The following is a 20,063-nucleotide window of genomic DNA, read 5'->3' as shown; positions in this document are numbered from 1 at the left end:
TGATAATTTTGTCATTTCTTCATTTGTTTATATATAGGCTCAAAGATTATAAAAGACAAAGGTACGCAGTTGTAAAATCATTTTTCTACAAACATGGAGCTAAAAATTTAAACGGTGGTCGCTATAAGGAATTATTTATCAGTGAAATGAGATAACAAAAATTGTATATTGTATGAATAGCTATAAGTGTATATAGCTTCCGATACCTAAGTACATAAATGATCTACAAAACTTTAAAATGATCAAACTTTGGTAAGTTAAGCGCACATAAAGAGATCAGTTTCACTCAGAACATGGAGTTGTGAATGCAAATGACGACAATTGCCGAGGCTATTTGTCTATGAATTAAGTAAAAGAAAAAGATACAATAAATAAAGCATATACCAAGACCAATTGCAACAATACAATTCCACGAATAATAGGATATGGAGTGTGTTAAATCTTCCTTCGGCAAATATACACTTTGAACACTTACGAGAAATACCCCAAAAGTTGATTATGTATACTTCATACTATTCTCCATTATACCTGCCATGCTCCAAAAGATTTTCAATTTTTTATACATGCATCTGTGAATTTATATTTCATTAAACTTGTGATGTTCACCTTATATGGTGTATTTTTTTCTTCTTATTTATGTCGCTAACTAACTGGCAACTGTAGCGGTAATCGTTTACATTGCCATCCCATACTTTATTATAAAAATTTGTTGTTATATACCTGTGAGCGATGAAAATTTATAAAAGACATTTTAAGACACTGTATAGATTCCCAAAATAGGTCGAAATAGATCGTCTTGAATTGATTATTCAATTTTTTTATTATACAAAAAGGTCCATCAACTTCTTCACTTTATGGCCTTTATTTCTCCTTCACTTTCTTTGTCTCCAACTGATCTTTGATTACTCACAGAGTACTGTTCTGCCCTAATATTGGGTGTGGCTGATTTTATTTTTCAATGATATTCATCTTTGTTAAAAGTTTTGAAAAAGGATAGATTTTGGAAAAATAATTACACAAAATTTATTATAAAGCTACATTTTTGCAAAAAAAAAATGCTTTATTTGTCCCACTTTTTTTATTATATGCGTATTTAATTTACATAAATGTAATAAAATATTTTTGTTAATAGGCTGAGGTTTGCTCTAGTTCTTTACCTGATGTAATCCAAGCCGTCGTTGGCGGAACAGATGGATGTTTATTCGTTTATGGCCAATCGAAACTTGGTGAGTTTAACCATGCTCTTGTTACAACTAGATGCATCGATTTTCTTTTTCATTTATGATATAAATTAGACAAAACACACTAATCTTCATTTATGAGTTTTTCCATGTTCTAGTTACATTTTAAACGCATTGCTTTACGTATATATGTATATCCATATAAGTAGCATATGCTATCCGTATGCTACTTAGATAAAGAAAAATTATCTACTGAAGCACATTTATGGTCAATCTAAACTCAAAACGTGGTTGATGAATTCAACCACGTTTTTTTCCCAATTATATGCATTGTATTATTTGCCCATATGGAAAATTAAACAAGAAGCTGTATGTTATTTTTGACCATCTTCCATTTTTTTTTCTTACTTTCTATGTATTTATTCCAGCCAGATAAAATTTAAAAAATCTTCAAATCTTCTAATTATTTTCTACACTTCTAAAAAATAAATTATTATGTTTCTAGTCGTCTAAAAACCTTAACAGCTGATCCTGGTATTCTAGATTTCTCAAATCTGATAAAATATATATTTCACAATAAATACTCGAAGAAATTTCTATTAATAAGACAAAAATAAAAAATGCAACTCAAAAATCATTCAAAAATTCCAAATTCCAATTGTGGAATTACAAACTACTTCACTTCAGCATTCAAGTCATCTTCAGTTCTGCTTGTGTCACAAAATACTTCTGTATTTATAGCTTGTAAAATGTTCCGTTATAGTTTAGAGCGAGATTATCTACATTTTCTTTCGATCAGTGCGCATCGTAAAATAGTTTATTATTTTGATAAAAAAAATTATATGGAAGTCTTTAACCCTTTGCACTTGGATGGCTCTTCTCAGATGACCTTCAAGGCGGTGCATCATTTTATTTATTTATTTTTATTGTTAAAAATACCTACAAATAAGTAAGAATATGTAGATAAATTTTTCAGGAACATTCAACTTAAAAAAAAGTACAATTTATTTTCCATAATAATAAACAAGGTCTTGTATTAGGTAAATAATTATGCATCGAATTACTTTTCTGAATGCAAAGGGTTAATTTTGTGGCCAAGGAATGTAACTGACATTCAACGATTCAAAGATGAAAAAAGTTGACAGCAGTTTTGAAAATGAATAGAAAATTTTAAAAGTATTTTTGAAGTTTTGTCTTTAAGTCTATATAAATCTCAATTAAGTTTTTCTTCTTCAGTAGTATATGTTTGAGAAAAGTTTTAGCAATTAATTTTTTTTTCCTTCAGATGTCCAGTAATTCGAGATGGATAAATAAATTATAAATTGGATTGTTATTTTTCCATTATAAAAAAAACTATTTATTTTAAACTTCTTCGAGATGAGAAATTTATTTTCATTTTCTCAATGAAGATATTTAATTCAATATTTTATAAAAGATTTAAAGCTGAAGATATCCGACTAGGTAAAAACAATGAATTTGGAATAAAATTCGCATTTTTTTTTTGTGTGTGTGGTTTTAAAAAATAGTTTCGTTTTAGTTTTCAGTGATATCTTTATTTTGTCCCTGTGTCATTTAGAAGTCAAATTATAACAAACAATTAACATGTAAGGGAGGCTTATTTATAAGGCTTTAAAAATTTTAAATGCATTTTCTGAAGAACGAGTATTTTTTACAATTCTACTGTATGAGTATCGTTATATCTGAAAAAATAATCAAGATATTTCAATGAAATTTATAATTAATACTCATTATGTTATATAGAATGTAATGAACTATGGATACATGTTACTGAATGCTCCAGAAGTGGATGGATTTATTATTATTTCATATAAATATTGTTGAAAATATTCCGAAATTTCATATATTACAGACAAGAATTTTATTTTTGAATATAAATCTTAGATAATAATTAATTGCACTCTAAGATACATTAAACATGTAGAGTTGGAAGAAAAAAATGATTTTTTTTTTCTTTTGAATGATCCTAGTTTTTGTAAATAAATGCTAAAATTGGCATCAAAAATATGCTTTTTCTTCAAAAGTTACATATATATATTAAAATATTTTCTGTTTTATTCATCATATTATTTTAATATCAGTAAAAGACATTATATAAGCATTAAAATAATTGTTTATTTTTCTAAAATTCTCGCCAACTTAATCGGAACCTTAAATTTGAACCTAAACCTTTCAAAATTGTATGAAATTATTTGATAGGTCAAGATTTGAACTCTTCGTATGATCTTAACCATTAAGTTATAAATTCTTCAGGGATATGATATAATTAATAGAATTCATTTACCACTTCTGTCACATCTATAAACCCTACTAAATGTATTTCAGTATACTCTAGGCGTTATGCTTCAGACATTTTTGGCTAATGACAGACGTCGTAAAGATAGCGATGGACTTATTTATTTACCCTAGTCACATCCTCTGTGTGCGATCAATTTTCTCAGCTTCCTTCCTACCTTCATTGCCTAAACACTCTCTCCCTCAGCAGGTTAATGCGTGTCAAAAACAAAAACCCGGACTTGTCTCCCATATCCGGATGCCAATCGAGGAGCGATGTTGACCGATGATGCGTCACGTGGGTGTCATCGCTCGGCCAGTGATTTACTTCCCCCGATGAAAGTTGTGTCAAGAAACAATTTGTCTTCATATTTACTCTTTTGAGTCGGTCTACGACGTTACGCTCTGAATTATTAATTTGAATGGAGACGTCTGGCGTTGTTTAGATAAGGCAGATTCTGGAAATGTTTGGGAATGTGGTCTGGGTGCTGATTGGGTGAGACGTAACTCCGTTATTTTTGTCTTTTAGAGAATGGATATGTCGAATTGGATGAAGTTGTATAAACTGGATAAAAAGAAATCCGATTTCGCTGGATTCTCGTCTTTAGAACAAAGTTATCCAATTCTATAGAGTTTTAAAATTTTTATAAAATGGTTATCTATCTTCTTTTACTCGTGTGACTGTTGGTATTCATAGTGCATTAACCCTTTAAACGTCATGTCCGTGCGTCATACCGGCATCTAATTATCGTTTATAAAATGAATAATTTGTTTGCTTTTACTCATGTGACTGTTGGTATTCTTAGTGCATTAATCGTTTAATCATCAATCCCGTGCCTGGAACTATCTATTATCATATTTATATTGTAAAAACCCCATAATTCAACACAAAAATTACACATAATCCAAAACCGTCTCAAGCATTCTATCAATTCAGTAATATAGAACGTTCTTGAAACGAAAAGTGTCGTTTAATAAGATAATAAATAAAGCAAAACATTTAAACCATTAATCGTCAATTTGGGTTATACCACGTTTTAAAGATAAAGCTAACTAGGCCTATTTCCATATGAATCTCGTAAATTTATACCGTGGAAAAATGATGATGTCATTTCAACCAGTATCCGATTCTTCTAAAATCTTATGATGATGATGTCGTGTCCGCGTTACCACGGAAAGAGGGTGCAGTAGCTTCTGAGAGTAAAGACCCCTGAGCACCCGAGGGCAGAAGTCTGCCTTCTAGCTCATATGAAGATGAAACTCACACATTCGCTTGCGCAACCTCTTTTTACGGGGGGGGGGCACATTCACACACCTCACAGATAGAACACAGATGAAGAACAACCATGCCCGAACCGGGATTCGAACCCAGGACGCCCAGATCACTGGGAAGATGCGCTACCCCTATACCAAGACGCCGGCTCTAAAATCTTATGAAAACATAATAACAGCAATGAAATAACGATTGCTTTGTAGCAACACAAAGGCTATTTTGGAACAGCCTTCTTAATGCTGAATCATGGTCAAATTCATAACAGACGTTAGTCAGGTTCACACCAGAGCATAATTTCTAATTAAATGACACTTTTAGTTGCAAGAACTTGCTGTGTTACTGAATTCATAGAATACTTGGAGCGATTTTGGATTATTTGTAATTAATTGAATCATAGAATTTTCATCTTAAAAATTCGAGTATCGATCATTTTTGACATTAGATATACTCCAACCCAAATATGCTGCAAACCACAGACTGCAAGATCATGTCTTGAACTCTTACATGTCTTTCCGAACTCAGCACGTGGCCAGCCTGGCATAGTGACTTCATCAATATGTTAAAAGAACGTCAATCCCGCAATGAAGATCCACAATGGATCTTCATTTGTAATCGGTTTCGTATCCACCTTCCTCTGATTTACTAGCCAAAAACAATCCTCTGCTCCAACTAGAACTTATTCTGTCGCTGTATGTGGTCTTGCTTAATGTCTGAAATAGGAAGCGAACTAAAAGTGAAATCAGATTCGTAAAATCAGTCATCTTAAGACAAAAGTATTGTTATCTTTAGTATTATTATGTAATAGTATTATCATTATGTTGGAATGATTGATAATTAAGATGTGAGTGAGATGCTGGAGCAACATTCCATTATTATGTAGTCGGCAGGAGTTCAAAGAAAGCAGTACCTACATTCTCAATATTTTTTCTTACTGCTTCCGATTGTGTGTTTAAAATAGCAAGTGATTGTCTACTGATGTTATTAGCTCATGTTATAAAAATTTTCATTTCCGTTTAGCTCGAATAGCTCTTTTAATATGCTTTCTTATTATTTCTCTATCTAGAGTCTTTCTAATTTACTTGATTCTAGCAGAAATTTTATGTGCAATATTTCTAATCCCTGAAATATTCAAATCTTTCAAGCATTTATCATTTTCATCAGATATTTCCGTTTCACTGAAAAGATTTTTTTTTTTTTTACAATATTATATACAGTGATGTTTTATGATTTTTGAAAAAGCATAGTTTAAAAAGTTATTTCTAAGTTGTTAAACTTCAGTAATTTGTTTAAAATATGTCAGTACATGTAATATCTAATTAGTAATATTCTTTTAGCAACGGTTGTCCAACAAACCCGCTGGCTGGGAATAGTAAAATGCAAAAGGATATGATTAGTTCAAAGAATAAGAATGGAGATAGAGCGATGTTGTACTGTCAATTAAAGTAGTTAAAAACAAGTAATTTCGTAGAATGAAAACTCCAGTAAAAACTGCTACTCTACAGCTTTTTAACAATGAAATCCTTTTTTCGGTCTCAAATGTAGACCAGAATTTTTAGGAAGTCATCTAGCATGGCTTTTTCTTTCTTTATATCTTCAGCAATGAAGCAGAACCTTTATATACTCTCTTCTATTGTGCTAAAAATATTATGTTTATCGATGATTTCTTGTTAATAACACATAGCACTATATATATTCCAAACCTCTTTAATAAATATTATATTGTCAAAGATATTCAGGGGCCGTGGTGGCCTAGTGGTAAGGTTTCGGCTTCGCGCCCTGAGGTTTTCAGGTTCGAGACTCGATTCCACCAAAGAACCATCGTATAAGTGGGTCTGATGCATATTAAATCCGTCCGGTCCAAACGCTCTCCCGCTGATGTGGCACGGTGTGGAGAGAAAGGTGCCAGCCCAGGTGTCGTCCTCATCATCTGACCGCGGTTCAAAATTATGAGGTCCGTTCTAAAATATCCCTATGGTTACTTTAAAACGGGACGTTAATATAACTAAATCAGGCTATTTATACGTGGGTTAAAATCTGTAAAAACCGAGACGTAACAAAAACATATTGTTTGTAAACAACCAAAAAATATGTTTCTATTTCAGATTTAGTGCTATTTTTCATTTTTTATATATTTGGTAAATAAAAAATTGATTGCACTCTAATTCATTTCACATTTTCCAAATAACTCGAAGGCAGTTATGCAATATCAATATATTCACATCTGAAAGAACAAGCATTCATTGAGATAATAAACCACGTAAAAGATTCTCATAAATAAAAATCCCCTAAAAAAACTAATCGTATTGTTTCTGGTGTGTAGATTACGATTATTGAATGAATTTTTCCTGGAGATGTTTTTATGAATAATTATCAATATATCTCATCAACCAAATAATAAGCATTCTTTACATGATTCTTTATCAAATCCGATTGCACTATCACCAATAAATCTAATTTTCTTATTATTTTCTGTTGATTGCTTTAAGCGAATTCTTTCGCATTCTTCGCTTTCTTTCCGAAATGATCGGAGAGATATTATTATTTGTTTTTCATTATTTTGTTGGTAGTCTCGAGAAAGAGATGCTACCTAATCATATATGATGATTTGAATTTAAAATATCTATTTTATGAGAGTCCTTATTACAAATTGAAATTAGCAGATAAATCTAACACATAAAACCATCAAGTTATTTCTATATTACATGTTGTGTTTTATTTTTAACTGTTTCATCTATTTTTTCATTGTAAATCCCAGATTTAATTTAAATTTTCCTTTGAGAATGTCATAATATCCATATTGTTTTTAAATTCACTACTTTTCTTTATTTAATTTTTTTTTCTTTTCTTATGGCAGAAGAAATGGAAAAATAAAGAAGTAAAAAGAGGCAAGGATTATAGTATGTGCTTCAAGTTTAAACTATTTTACACTCTAATGGCGCAAAAACTTGATTCCACCGAACTGCTTCAATTTTAGGCTTAACTCTTATTAGTCGCGTTTTTTTTTTTTTTTCAAATAAATATGGTCGTGCGGTATTTGTATATTAGTAATAGAATAATAATTAATAAGAAGATTTAAATAAACTCAATTTAAAGCAAATACAAACAAAAACACAATAATGTTTGTTTTTCCAAAACAAACTCCGAAAAGGCACAAAAGAATTTTCTCTTAGATTTAGCATCATCTGTTACTGAAAGAAAGAAGTAATCGTATATCTAAAGGATAAGTCGCGACTAACGGAACGTTAAGAATTAAAAATTGAAATCATTAAGAATCATTAAGAATTAAGAATTGAAATCATTTTAAACATTTCTAAAGAAAAAAAAATTCATATGGCACTTTGGCCAATTAGAATCTCTTCAATATGAGCCAATACCTTACTTACATTCGAGAGGAAAATTGGGGGGCTGCGGTGGCCTGGTGGTAAGGTCTCGGCTTCGGAACCGAAAGGTTTCAGGTTCGTGACCCGATTCCACCGAAGAAACCGTCGTGTAAGGGGGTCAGTTGCACGTTAAATCCGTCAAGACCAAACGTCCTCCCGCTGGTGTGGTGTGGAGAGGGGGGGTGCCAGCTCAGGTGTCGTCCTCGCCATCTGACCGCGGTTCAAAATTACGAGGTCCGTCCCAAAATAGCCCAAGTGTTGCTTCAAACGGGACATTAATATAAACAAACCAAACCAAACCAATCGAGAGGAAAATTACAAAAATGTGGCAGCTTAGAAAACCTTTAATAAATTCTGCTATATTATTTTAATATTTCTTGAGAAATAGTACTATATTTCTTCTCTGCATGTGGTTTTATTTTTTTATTTATGTTTTCGAAATATTTATATAAATCCATAACTATATTCATGTTGAGAAATTTTTTTCCTTGTACACTACTTGACAGGTACTAATATGACATTTAAATTATTAAGAAATAAATGAATACAGTTTAAAAATGATGCATAAAAAATATAATAAATTAAACTATTCTTATACTTGAAATTAATTCTTATCTAATAATTTAAATTTAAATTTAATTCTTGATTTGGACCGTGTTTTAGCTTTCCCAATTATTAATGTCTAATTTCAGTAATTTTATCTATTCAAAGTGAAGCTGCAATACCATGTTAATCATGGAGTAAAATTAACGCTTTCTCAGCTACATTTATTAAAATTCCCTTTGAAGCTATGTAAAATCGAAATATAATGCCATGGGTTTTTTTCTGATTTGTACTCTTGAAATAGCGAGACCACCGCTCCCTTGTCATGGATTTCACAAGAAAACTTTAAATAATACTAAAAAAACTGAAAATTTGCTTAATTATGAAGAAGAATAAAACAACGATTTCATTTCTCTTCTGCACATTTATCAGAAGTTTTATTATATATATATATAATGATATCTCTTAATCTAATTTAAATTCTAATTAATTTCCTAATTTTTATCTTAATTTAACCTATATTAATTTCATTATAAAATGTTCTTTTATTTCCTGATCCAATTCCACTTTTTTTATTTAATTAATTTTACACGCGCTCTATAAAACTGCTTGCTTCAGCATTTTCTCACGCTTCGAGTGAAGTGAAAAAAATCCTTTGTGCTAACAACATTCAACATTCTTTTAAATATACCTAAAATTCCTTTGCCTAAATTGACACGTGTCAAAAAAATCCGTATCAAAATCTCATAGTAAAACCACTGAAGGAAAAAAATTATGGTATTTTTGCACTTGTATCACGATGTAAACGGGAGCAGTTTTATCAGCTTTTCTTGTACATAAAAAAAAATGTTCCTTCTTGGCTTCGGCTACAAACCACGCAACTAGTAAAATAAATTTGCATATATTCTTCACTTTTAATAGTTAAATCAAAATTATTTAATGCACAAACCGTTAAGCTGATAGATATTTTAAATATAAAGGTTATTTATTATAAAATAATATTTTGTTAATTCACAATTCCATTAGCAGAAATGCATGTTTCTTACAGTATTTTTATAATAAACTAAAATTTCGTTTTTCGTAAAATTATATTTCTTTCTCTTAAAACTTTTACTCCTAAAAGCTATCATTTCCACTTAGAGCTAACAAAATATACTCCAAATTATACAGCTGCTGCTGCTTTTCAAACCAAATTTACTTTTGTCAAAATTCTTCTCCTCAGGTTATATGTGTATATGGCTTTTTTTTCTTTATCATTATAAGCAATAAATTGTTCCAATCATACATTTTCGGATTCCCATCTATGCTTTTAAGGATCCTTCCGCAGACGACTTCAGAAGTAGATACATTTCATTTCAGAATCACGGAATTTCTTACCGAATATTTTAAAATAATCATTTTGAAGATTCGGAAGTTTTAGGCATTTCATTTCTCCAAATTTAAGATTCTCAGTTTTAAGAGGAATATAAATAACTTTGAATCGCGCAACAAAACGATCTTGAGTCTTCAGGTTTTTTTCTTTGTACTTGAAATATGAAGATAGCTTTGATAGCTTTTACTAAAAACTGCAGATGTTATGGCCTTCCATTCCAGATCTCCACCTGCTTTTACTCTTTATGCTCAAGTGATTTGAAACTTAAACGAGCTCACCTCCCTCACAGACTGAAACCTGAAAGAGCAAATTTCAGTCAAGAGCCTGGAAATTTGTTTTCTGAAATTGGGTTGCTTCCTTTCAAATACAAATCTACAACTCCATGAAATGTTCTTCTTTTCCTATTCAATCTATCGTGGCTGAAAGTTTAAAACTATGGCTGTTTCACTTTGGCTCCAAATTCCTTTCCATTCCCTAAAAAGCAATTTCACTCAAAGCCAAACTGGTGTATGTCAGGCAATTTCTTCGCCAATAAACCATGCTGTGGATTATACTAGCTTTTGGTCAATATGGCTTGAAAAATTATTAAGAAAGAAAAAATATTTTAAATGTTTCATAAGCATATGTTTTTCTATTAAAAGGCAATTAATAATAATGTTACAACTAAAAACCAATAGATTGCCTAATGCGTATTTATTGCTATTCAAACGAATATAATTAATAAATTTTCTTACTTGCTCACCTAATATGCAACTAAGATTGCGGTAATCTAATGGCTTTGAAATCGAAGAATCAAATCTAGTTCCCAATCCAGTTTTCCACTTATGTCATTGGTTCATTAAGATTCCCACAAATGTCTTTGGTTTGAATATTTTTCTTAATTATTCCCACATATGTCATTAGTTCGAAACTTTTTAATTTAAGATTCCCACATATATAGTTGATTCGAAACTCTTTCATAATTAAGATTCCCACATATGTCGTTAATTCGAAACTCTTTCATAATTAAGATTCCCACATATGTCTTTGGTTCGAAACTTTCTTAATTAATATTCCCACATACGTCGTTGGTTCGAAACTCTTTCTTAATTAAGATTCTCACATACGGCGTTGGTTCGAAACTCTTTCGTAATTAAAATTCCTACATATGTCATTGGTTTCAAACTATTTCTTAAGATTCACACATATGTCGTTGATTCGAAATTTTCTTAATTAAAATTTCCTCGTATGTCATTGGTTTAAAACTCTTTCTTAATTAAGATTCCCACATATGTCATTGTTCGCAACTCTTTCTTAATTAAAATTCCTACATATGTCGTTGGTTCGAAACTATTTCTTCACACATATGTCGTTGATTCGAAATTTTCTTAATTAAGATTCCCACATATACCATTGGTTCGAAACTTTTTCTTAATTAAGATTCCTAGATATGTCATTGGTTTGAAACGTTCCCAGTTATAATTCTCATATATGTCGTTCTGATTTTCATTAACAGGGATTTTAAATTAAGTTACATGAATTTCCCGCTTACTCAGTTTATATATTCAGATTATCCATTAAGTCTCTGTCATAGAACAATTTATGCATTATGTCCCTGTAATAGTATAGTTTATACATAATGTCATTGTCACAGGTCACAATATGTCAAGTCTTTCTCATTTCCTCATTTTATTCATTTTAGTTAATATACACTGCCATTTTCTGAGGTTATATATTATGTACCATTTCCTCAGGTTACATATTAGGACCTCTCATTTCCTTCGGTTAGACATCTATATCCTATTTCCTTAAGCTACCAGGTCCTTCCTCAATTTATATATCATGTCTCATTCCATCAGTGAAAGCTTTCTATAGGTTTGGGGAATAAATTATCATAATTTTAATGAAAAATTAGAATTACGATATGGTTAAAATAAGGTTATATAAAGGTTAAATGAGGATTGTGGCACTAGATCAGGCATCCCTTCTCCAAATTTCTAAACATATGAATTGCAATATCAGATTTAATGTGTACTAAAACCAGGCATACGATGGAACTTCGATCCGATATTGAACTTGAAATCTTTCTAAGATGAAACCTTACCTTGCCGACGAAAGATTGAATTATAAGTCTTTAATAAAAGATCTCTTTTCGAGTCTATTTTTATGGATAGCTAAATATTATCTGAAAGCATAGCCTATCCTATAAAATTTGAAAAATTATTATTAATTACGCGGGTGGGATGAAAAGTTTCCGGCCTGACCTAGAGATGGCGCTCCCAGAATTACTTTGACTAAAACACTTCAAAGGGCCATCTTTGTTTAGTGCTTCTTGCATATTTTAAAATATTTGTGTTTGATTGTTTTTGTACGGTGCAGTTTCAGAATTGTCTTCTTTTGCTTTTAGCCGAGTATAGATAAAGCTGAGATAAAATATTTTTTTTATAAAAGGCTTATCTCCAACGGAAATTAAAAATGAACTAGATACTGCACTGAGGTAATCTGTTCCTTCATTTAAAATTGTTAAAACATGGGTTACAGAATTTAAACATAGTTGTACAAGTACTCTAGAGGCGAAGCGTTCTGGAAGATCGAAATCAGCCATTACAGATGAAATCGTTAGAAAAGTTCCCAAAAATATTATGAATGATCGTCGATTGAAATTGACAGAGGTTGCTGAGTCTGTTGGCATATCTTTAAAACGAACATATCATCGATATTTTTTAATCGATATTTTGGGTACGAGAAAGTTGTCAGCAAATTGGAGCCACATTTGTTGACATTAGATCAAAAATTCGGACAATTTAGGAGCTGTACAATTCAAACCGAACTGATTTTTTGAGGTGTTTCCTTATTGTGGATGAGACATGGATCCGTCACTATACTCCAGAGGCTAAACAGCAATTAAAACAATGGACAGCAAAGGACGTATCACCACCAAAACAAGCAAAAAGTGCGCCGTCTGCTGAAAAGATTATGGCGACAGTGTTTTGGGACTTTAAGGGAATTTTATGACTGAATTATTTAGAAAAAGTCAGGATCATTAATGCTGAATATTACGCTAGTCTTTTGGATAAATTGCATTCCAAAATCAAAGAAAAAAGACCAGATTTAGCCAAGAAGAAAGTCCTGTTTTTCGGGACAATGCTCCCGCCCAGGAGGCTATCATTGTGATGGCAAAACTTCATAAACTGAAGTAGGAAATTCTTCTTCATGCACCCTATTCTCCTGATATGGTCCTCTCGGACTACAACTTCTTCCCCAACTTCAAAAATTTCTGGTCGGAAAAAAATTATGTTTTGATATCGAAGTCATCTCAGTGACGAATGCTTACTTTGAGGCTTAGAAGAAAGTTCTTACGGGAAGGTGATCCAAGCATTGCCGCATCGCTGGAGCAAGTGTATATCTTTGGAAGAAGATCACGTTGAAAAATACATCAATCATTAAATAGATTTTTTTTTCTTTGTTAAGCCGGAAACTTTTCTACCCACCTTCGTATCTCATTTATTACCATAATTGTTTTTCGAAATGTTTCATTTTACTTAAAATGGCTTCATGGTAACCAAAGAAACTAAACTAACAATTGAATGGAAAAAATTAACAGAAAATCTGATGAACTGAGATATAGATCCCTTAATGTAGATAACATCCTTTGATATAGTGTAGTCAAGATTTTATAGTTTTCGTGCACACATTTAACCATGGTTCAAATGCGTCTTAAAATAGTTCTTGTTTGGTTTAAAACAGATCATATAACTAATTATCTAATTGCACTTAAACTGTTCTTTTAATCTCTATCAAATGAATTCCATTTTGTCAGTTGCAGAACTCAAAATTCTTTAATGTAAGGAACTTTCAACTCGTGAGAGTCTGAAATATGTATCCCCTTTATCTCTTAAACTGACTGTTGAATTAAATGCATGTAGCAATGATGTACAATATCTGTTTTAAAGATATACGTCTCGATTAAAGGGATGAATTCCTGAGACATTATTAAATAAAAATCTATAGCATAGGAATGCGTCAGATATTTATCTTTGATTTAAAAATTTCTGTCTGTGAGAAAGATAAAGCTTTGAGCTAGACGAATTTGCTATATTTATACCAAATTTGCAGGGGGCCGCGGTGACCTGGTGGTAAGGTCTCGGCTTGTGAGCCGTAGGGTTTCAGGTTCGAGTCCCGATTCTACCGAAGAACCGTCGTGTAAGGGGGTCTGCTGCACGTTAAATCAGTCATGCCAAACGTCTTCCCGCTGGTTTGGTGTGGTGTGGCGTGGTGAGGGGGATGCCAGCTCAGGTGTCGTCCTCGTCATCTGACCGCAGGTTTGGACGAGGTCCGTCCCAAAATAGCCCTTATGTTGCTTTACAACGGGACGTTAATATAACTAAATTAAACTAAACTAACCAAATTTGCAGATTTCTATTAAATTTTGAGTAAAATCTATTCAGAGGAAGTCCGTCTGGCTGTTCGAATATAAGTTAACCTGATAACTACAAAACGAAGAGAGCTAGATAAATACAATTCGGTATACAGAAATAATATCTATAATGTAAACATCAATCAAAGAGGAATACAAAACCAACAAAGGGTTGACCGTTTGTCGGTCTGTACTTTCAGAAACATATTAAACCTATAATTCAAAAACCTAATGTTTTTACTCATGTCAGTACATGCATAACTCATGCATGCATTGACTTACATATATCAAATTTAGTACGCGATTTTTGTAACTTTAAGTATACCTTTATGTCAAATTCATGCTTCAATCGGTTGGGAAGACCATATCTGAAACCCGAATTCTATTTCTGGATACTTTTGACAGATGCTATTGATCAATCGCCAAAAGAGTCGCCAAGGAAGACATGATATATGCATTAAAATCTAAATTCACGCCAAAAGTTAATATGTCTTAATTATTGTACGCCAGTGTCATTCAAGGCGTTCTCTGGGTTGACAAGTTTATTAGGGAGTATGCAAAAAAAGTGTTGGGGAGGCCTTAAAATGGATTATTAAACTGATATAAACTAGAAGGCAGTCTGCCATGGATTTAGTAAAATTCCTTGTACTGAATATACAATTATATTCGTTAATTTACAAAAAATATATCAGATTGGGTATTTTACAATTTATATAAATAGTTTCGAAATTTTCAAGCATTGAATTTTCTCTATTACACTTCACACACAAAAGTTTTACATTGTTTCTCATCGAAGCCAAATATACCTTTAGAGTATCAAAATTTTTCTTACTTTCAATAATGAACTATAAAATTGAAAAACTCTGGAAATGCGGAAAAATTTTAAATCTGATGACTTATATCAAACTTCCTCCAAGAGCATTTGCTATCTAAGTTGCAAAATTATACAGCAGCGGGAAAAAAATGCTGAATAATTTGATGACTGATGCTTATGACCGGTGATTTTGGCCTACAACATTTTTATATTTCGCAGGAACTTTCTCCCCACCAACTATCTGAGTGAAAAGTGGCTCTTCCTCGGAACTTTTCGTTTTCTTTTCATTTTATGACCACCTTGGCCATTTAGTTTACTTTTTTTTACTTCCACTTTTACGCAAAGCACCCTCGAATACATGAATTATGAGTAGTTGGAAGTAGTGGAAGTTTGCCTTCTCGGCTTTAATGACACTCAGATATCAGAATTTAGATGGCAAATTTTGTCAGTACGAAATTGAAAGCACGAAAATCGTTTTAATCATGGTTATGCAAATCTTTTTTTATCTTTAATTAGTTAGAAAAGGGCTGTAAATTGGAGACTACTTATGTTAAATGCTTTGACATTTAAAGTTATATTTTTATTTCACTTTCGAAAGATATAATTTTTCTGATAATATAATTAGAGGGCTTCAATTAAAGGTCTTATTCAGTCCTTCTGTTAGTGAAGTTGCATAATTTAGATGGTGAATTTTGTTCAAATAAGTGCTTCAGACTTTCTTTGCGATATTATTATCATGTGTGAGACCATGATGTTTTGGTTTGGGGTTTTTAAAGCCTCAAAATGCACCAGAGGAAATTGGCGATTTATCACTTTTGAGATGCCAATTTTTCGCTTTTAGGGTTATTAGAAAATGATAAAGAAAATTGTCACATTTGGTGACTTAGCGCCAACAAAAAGTTACAGCTTGACGCGAATGTCCCTCATGCAGCCGATTCTCCTGTCTGGTGAATAAAGGGCAGAGTCGTAAGAAGTTAGCCCCCGAAGAACAAAGAAGAAAAGGGAATGAACGCGAAACAGCGTGGAAGGTATCGAAAGTTATATATATATACAATATTTTAAAATTTTCAGTCTTTCTAGCTTTCAAAAATAAGTTTTGGAACTCGAACGGTTTTGAGATATATATATAAAAAAAATACATCGTTTTCTAAATATCGGCGCATGCGTCATCTGGTAGTCAAATGATTGTTTAGAACTGGTTTAAACTGATTTTTCATGAAAAAAAATTCTGACTTCGAGAAAAAAAAAATTTAGAACTCGATTCTTTTCAGATGGTTAAAAACCATCGTTTTTTTTTTAAATGTTGATGATTGCGAAATATAAGTCATGTAAGAATGTGATGTTTCTTTTTGTCGTATTGATACCATAAGACTTTTTTTTTTAATTTTTGGTAATAATTCCAATCTCATTTAGTCTAGTACATACCTAAATCCTTGAATCATGATAAAACAGAAATGCAGCATCTTTTTTCTACTCAAATTCACACAAAGAGCTAGATAGCATCTAAAATAGAAGTCTGGTTTAATATCTGTAAATGGAGTGTTGCCTTCTTAGATGACTTTCAAGATAAACTGGTCCACTTTTTGTTTCACTTTGGAAATACCAGGAACTCTCTAACACTAATCTAACCTCAGTGGACATTTATTAGAAAATCAATCATTCTTCTATCAATTTTAAAAGTAAAACCAGGGAATAGAGATTATAATCTTAAACTCCCTTTCATGTTCTTCAAGAAAGCAGTATCTAAACTTTCCAAGCTGTTCGTAAGCATTTTGAATTTGTTGTTGCTTATGATAATACAGATATTTAAAATTTTAATCCAATAGCAAATACAAATAAAGATGCCTGACTTTATCCTATACTTAACATTTCATTATCATAAAAAGAAAGAGAGTTTTTATTTGCTTACATGAAGCCATAATAGCCTAGTGATGTAGTGTTAGCTTATGGATTAGGAGTTTGCAGATTTGATATCAAATTCTGAAGAAGCATAAACTATTTTATTTAATAATCCCCAATTTCTCATTCCATATATTATAACCATTTTATATCAACTCTCTACCCACCCGTAACTTTTCTTAATTTATTTCTGCTTATAATAATTCAAATATTCAGAGCTTCAATCCATCAATAAACACAATACTTCCCCTAAATTTAACCTTTCATTATTACAAAATGATAAGCAGTTTATATTTTCTTCCATGAAACCATAATGGTTTGAGGATGCTATGGTAACTTTTAGAATAGGGAATCGTGAGTTTGATATCAGATTCCAAAAAAAAGCCTGAACTCCTTAAGCTTTCATTATTGCAAAATTAAAAAAAAAAAAAAAAAAACTTTATCAAATATGCAGAGCATTGCATATTTGATATCAGATTCGAAAGAAGGTTCGTACAATTATACAATCCAAAAAATCTTCATGCAGATGCGATTGAAATTCAATTACCGTCTTTTGGCTACAGTTTAAAATTACAAAATAAATTACAAATTAGAGAGTGCATAAATTATCTGTCTAAAAAAGTCTCCATTCAAAGAACAGCAAGTTTGATATAATTCATTATATTCCCATTATTATTGCATCTACGGTGAAGTAGATTATCCAGATCTTTACGTTAAATTATCTTCTATAAATAAAATCTTTGAATTCACCAACCTAAGCTTGGGAAATTCATTTACCTTGTGCTAAAATATTGTTAAACAAAGAATCCGGAACACATATTGGGAAGTTTATATAAATTCTATAGGATTTTCAATAAAATCTTTAACTGATTACAAAAAATTATTGAGAAAGAATCATTAATTACAATACTTAAAAATTCTTACTATGGATCAGTTATGTTCTTAAATATTTTTAGTTCAACAGATGGCTCAACTGATGCAGAACTAAAGATTTTATATTCGATTGTTAGCAAAATGACGTCAACGAAGGAATACTCAATGTGTTCCATAAATTCAAATCGGCCAATACTATGCATAAAGGCAAAGTGTTTGCAACAGCAGTTACAGATATCGATACATTGAAAGTTAGGTTGTCAGATGCCGTTGTGGTGGATTGAATTGAGCGGGGAGGGAACCTGGGACTTTGTGGTTCGCAGCTGAGTAACATGACCACAATACAAAAGCAGTTGCTCGTGCTGCGTGGCTGTTAACTGGCTTATAAGCTTTCACTACACTGTGTCTAGTGTGACAGACGAAATGTTGGACAATACTTGGCGATAACTGGAACGCCGCATTCACATGCTTCGAGCTACCAGAGATTCTTTCATTGAAATTTACTGACATTAAATGATTTTGTTAAAACTCCATAAACGTCTTTACAATGTGTCGAAATATCCTTATACCAAATAATAATATTTTTACAATATTTTTTTTTTTATTTCTTGAAAAGGTACGGTGATTCTTTGATTCACGGTGATTATGAAGGCACAGTGTCATCTTTAATTGATGATGAAATACGTTTATAAGTCATTAAGAAGTTCAGTGTGAACCCTTTCAGTACACATTATATGTTAATTTCTTTTTTTTTTTTGTCCATTTTTATCCTTAATTCTTCTTTACTCCTAGAGGGCATATAAGTGTAAATCTTTTAAAGTCGGTTCTACTCTTGGAGTTTTAAAAATAATAATAAAACTGATATAACCAAATAGTTTTTATTCTAGGAAAAAAGAATGGGAATATCATGTAATACAAACTGCCAGTTTTATGGTACTTCTCCTTGTCCAAAAATAAAAATCGAGATGAACAGTATCGTTAATTACTGTTGAGAAAGAAAAAAATTTATGAATACTTTTTCTCTTGATTAGTACCATCAATATATCAACATCTTCCATTACTTAAGTCATGAGACGCCTCAAGTCTCATGACTTAAATGTCAACTGGTATATTCAGCCATATTGTTTACATAAAGGGTGTAGCTACTCCTTCAACAATTTTCTAATGCGTCATTTCACAACAACAAGAAGAACCAGCGCATTTTTTTACTCCCTATACACACCTGCTTTTCGAAAAATGCCCACCGATGTATAATCAGGTACCTTTTATGACAGCAGAAAATTCTTTTGTGGCCTGATAAGTGAAGATGCTGCTGACGCCTTAGGAAATCACCCCCCAAAAAGATCTCATCCATTCTGCAAACACCGCTGACCGCACAAAGGCTGCCAGACTATTAGATTAGAGGCTTCCCTCGTTTTTTCAAAGAAATCCATTTACCCTCCACATTAGGGAAACTAGGCATAAGGCGTTTAACATGAAATGCATTGTGTGGTTTAACCGCCTTCAATTTTTGCAACGGAAACAGGCTGTTGCGTACTGCGATGAACAAGATATAAAAGAAAATGAGATAGGATGCGTTTTTTATCTGCTGCTGCCTACCAAAAAAAAATGAGAAAAAGAGAGATTTTTTTGAAATTAAATATTCTGATTCAGTCGTTTCGTCAGATGTTTTTATCTAGTTTATGCAGCACTTAATATAATCACTTTAACCTAAACACCACGTACGAGCCGTTTTTCTGTTTCTCTGTGCTTTTTTCCTCTCTCTCTCTTTCTCTGTCCCTCTCTTCTGCTCTCGCGTGAGACTTTTCTTCCTGATTTGCTTCCGTGAAAAGTATTTTACGTTTCCTAATTCGAAGAAAAGAATATTTAAATTGTAAATGAAAAGATGTTTGAAGTTGTTTCAGTTAAACATGTTTGAATATGTGTAAATGATTGGATTTAAGCTTCCTGGTTATATTCAATGTACATTGTGGAATTAGTGTTCTGGCGTGTGGAAACTTGTGAAATTTTGGATCGAACTAGAATGGACTTTTTTTTTAC

The 20,063-nt window shown here is 31.8% G+C and overlaps 1 protein-coding gene across 5 annotated transcripts in view; it reads left to right on the top strand.

Annotated features, from left to right (window-relative positions):
* LOC129956775 (kinesin-like protein KIF26B) overlaps positions 1 to 20,063 on the top strand; it is a 617,661-nt gene that overhangs the window by 523,473 nt on the left and 74,125 nt on the right. For all 5 annotated transcript variants that reach the window (XM_056068736.1, XM_056068835.1, XM_056068924.1 and 2 more), the window contains one exon: positions 1,133 to 1,226. In XM_056068736.1, coding sequence (XP_055924711.1) covers positions 1,133 to 1,226 — 94 coding nt within the window. The remainder of the gene's footprint in view (positions 1 to 1,132; positions 1,227 to 20,063) is intronic.

Source organism: Argiope bruennichi, chromosome 1, assembly GCF_947563725.1.
Source record: "Argiope bruennichi chromosome 1, qqArgBrue1.1, whole genome shotgun sequence".
Lineage (NCBI taxonomy): Eukaryota > Metazoa > Arthropoda > Arachnida > Araneae > Araneidae > Argiope > Argiope bruennichi.
This window is presented reverse-complemented; position numbering and strand designations above follow the sequence as displayed.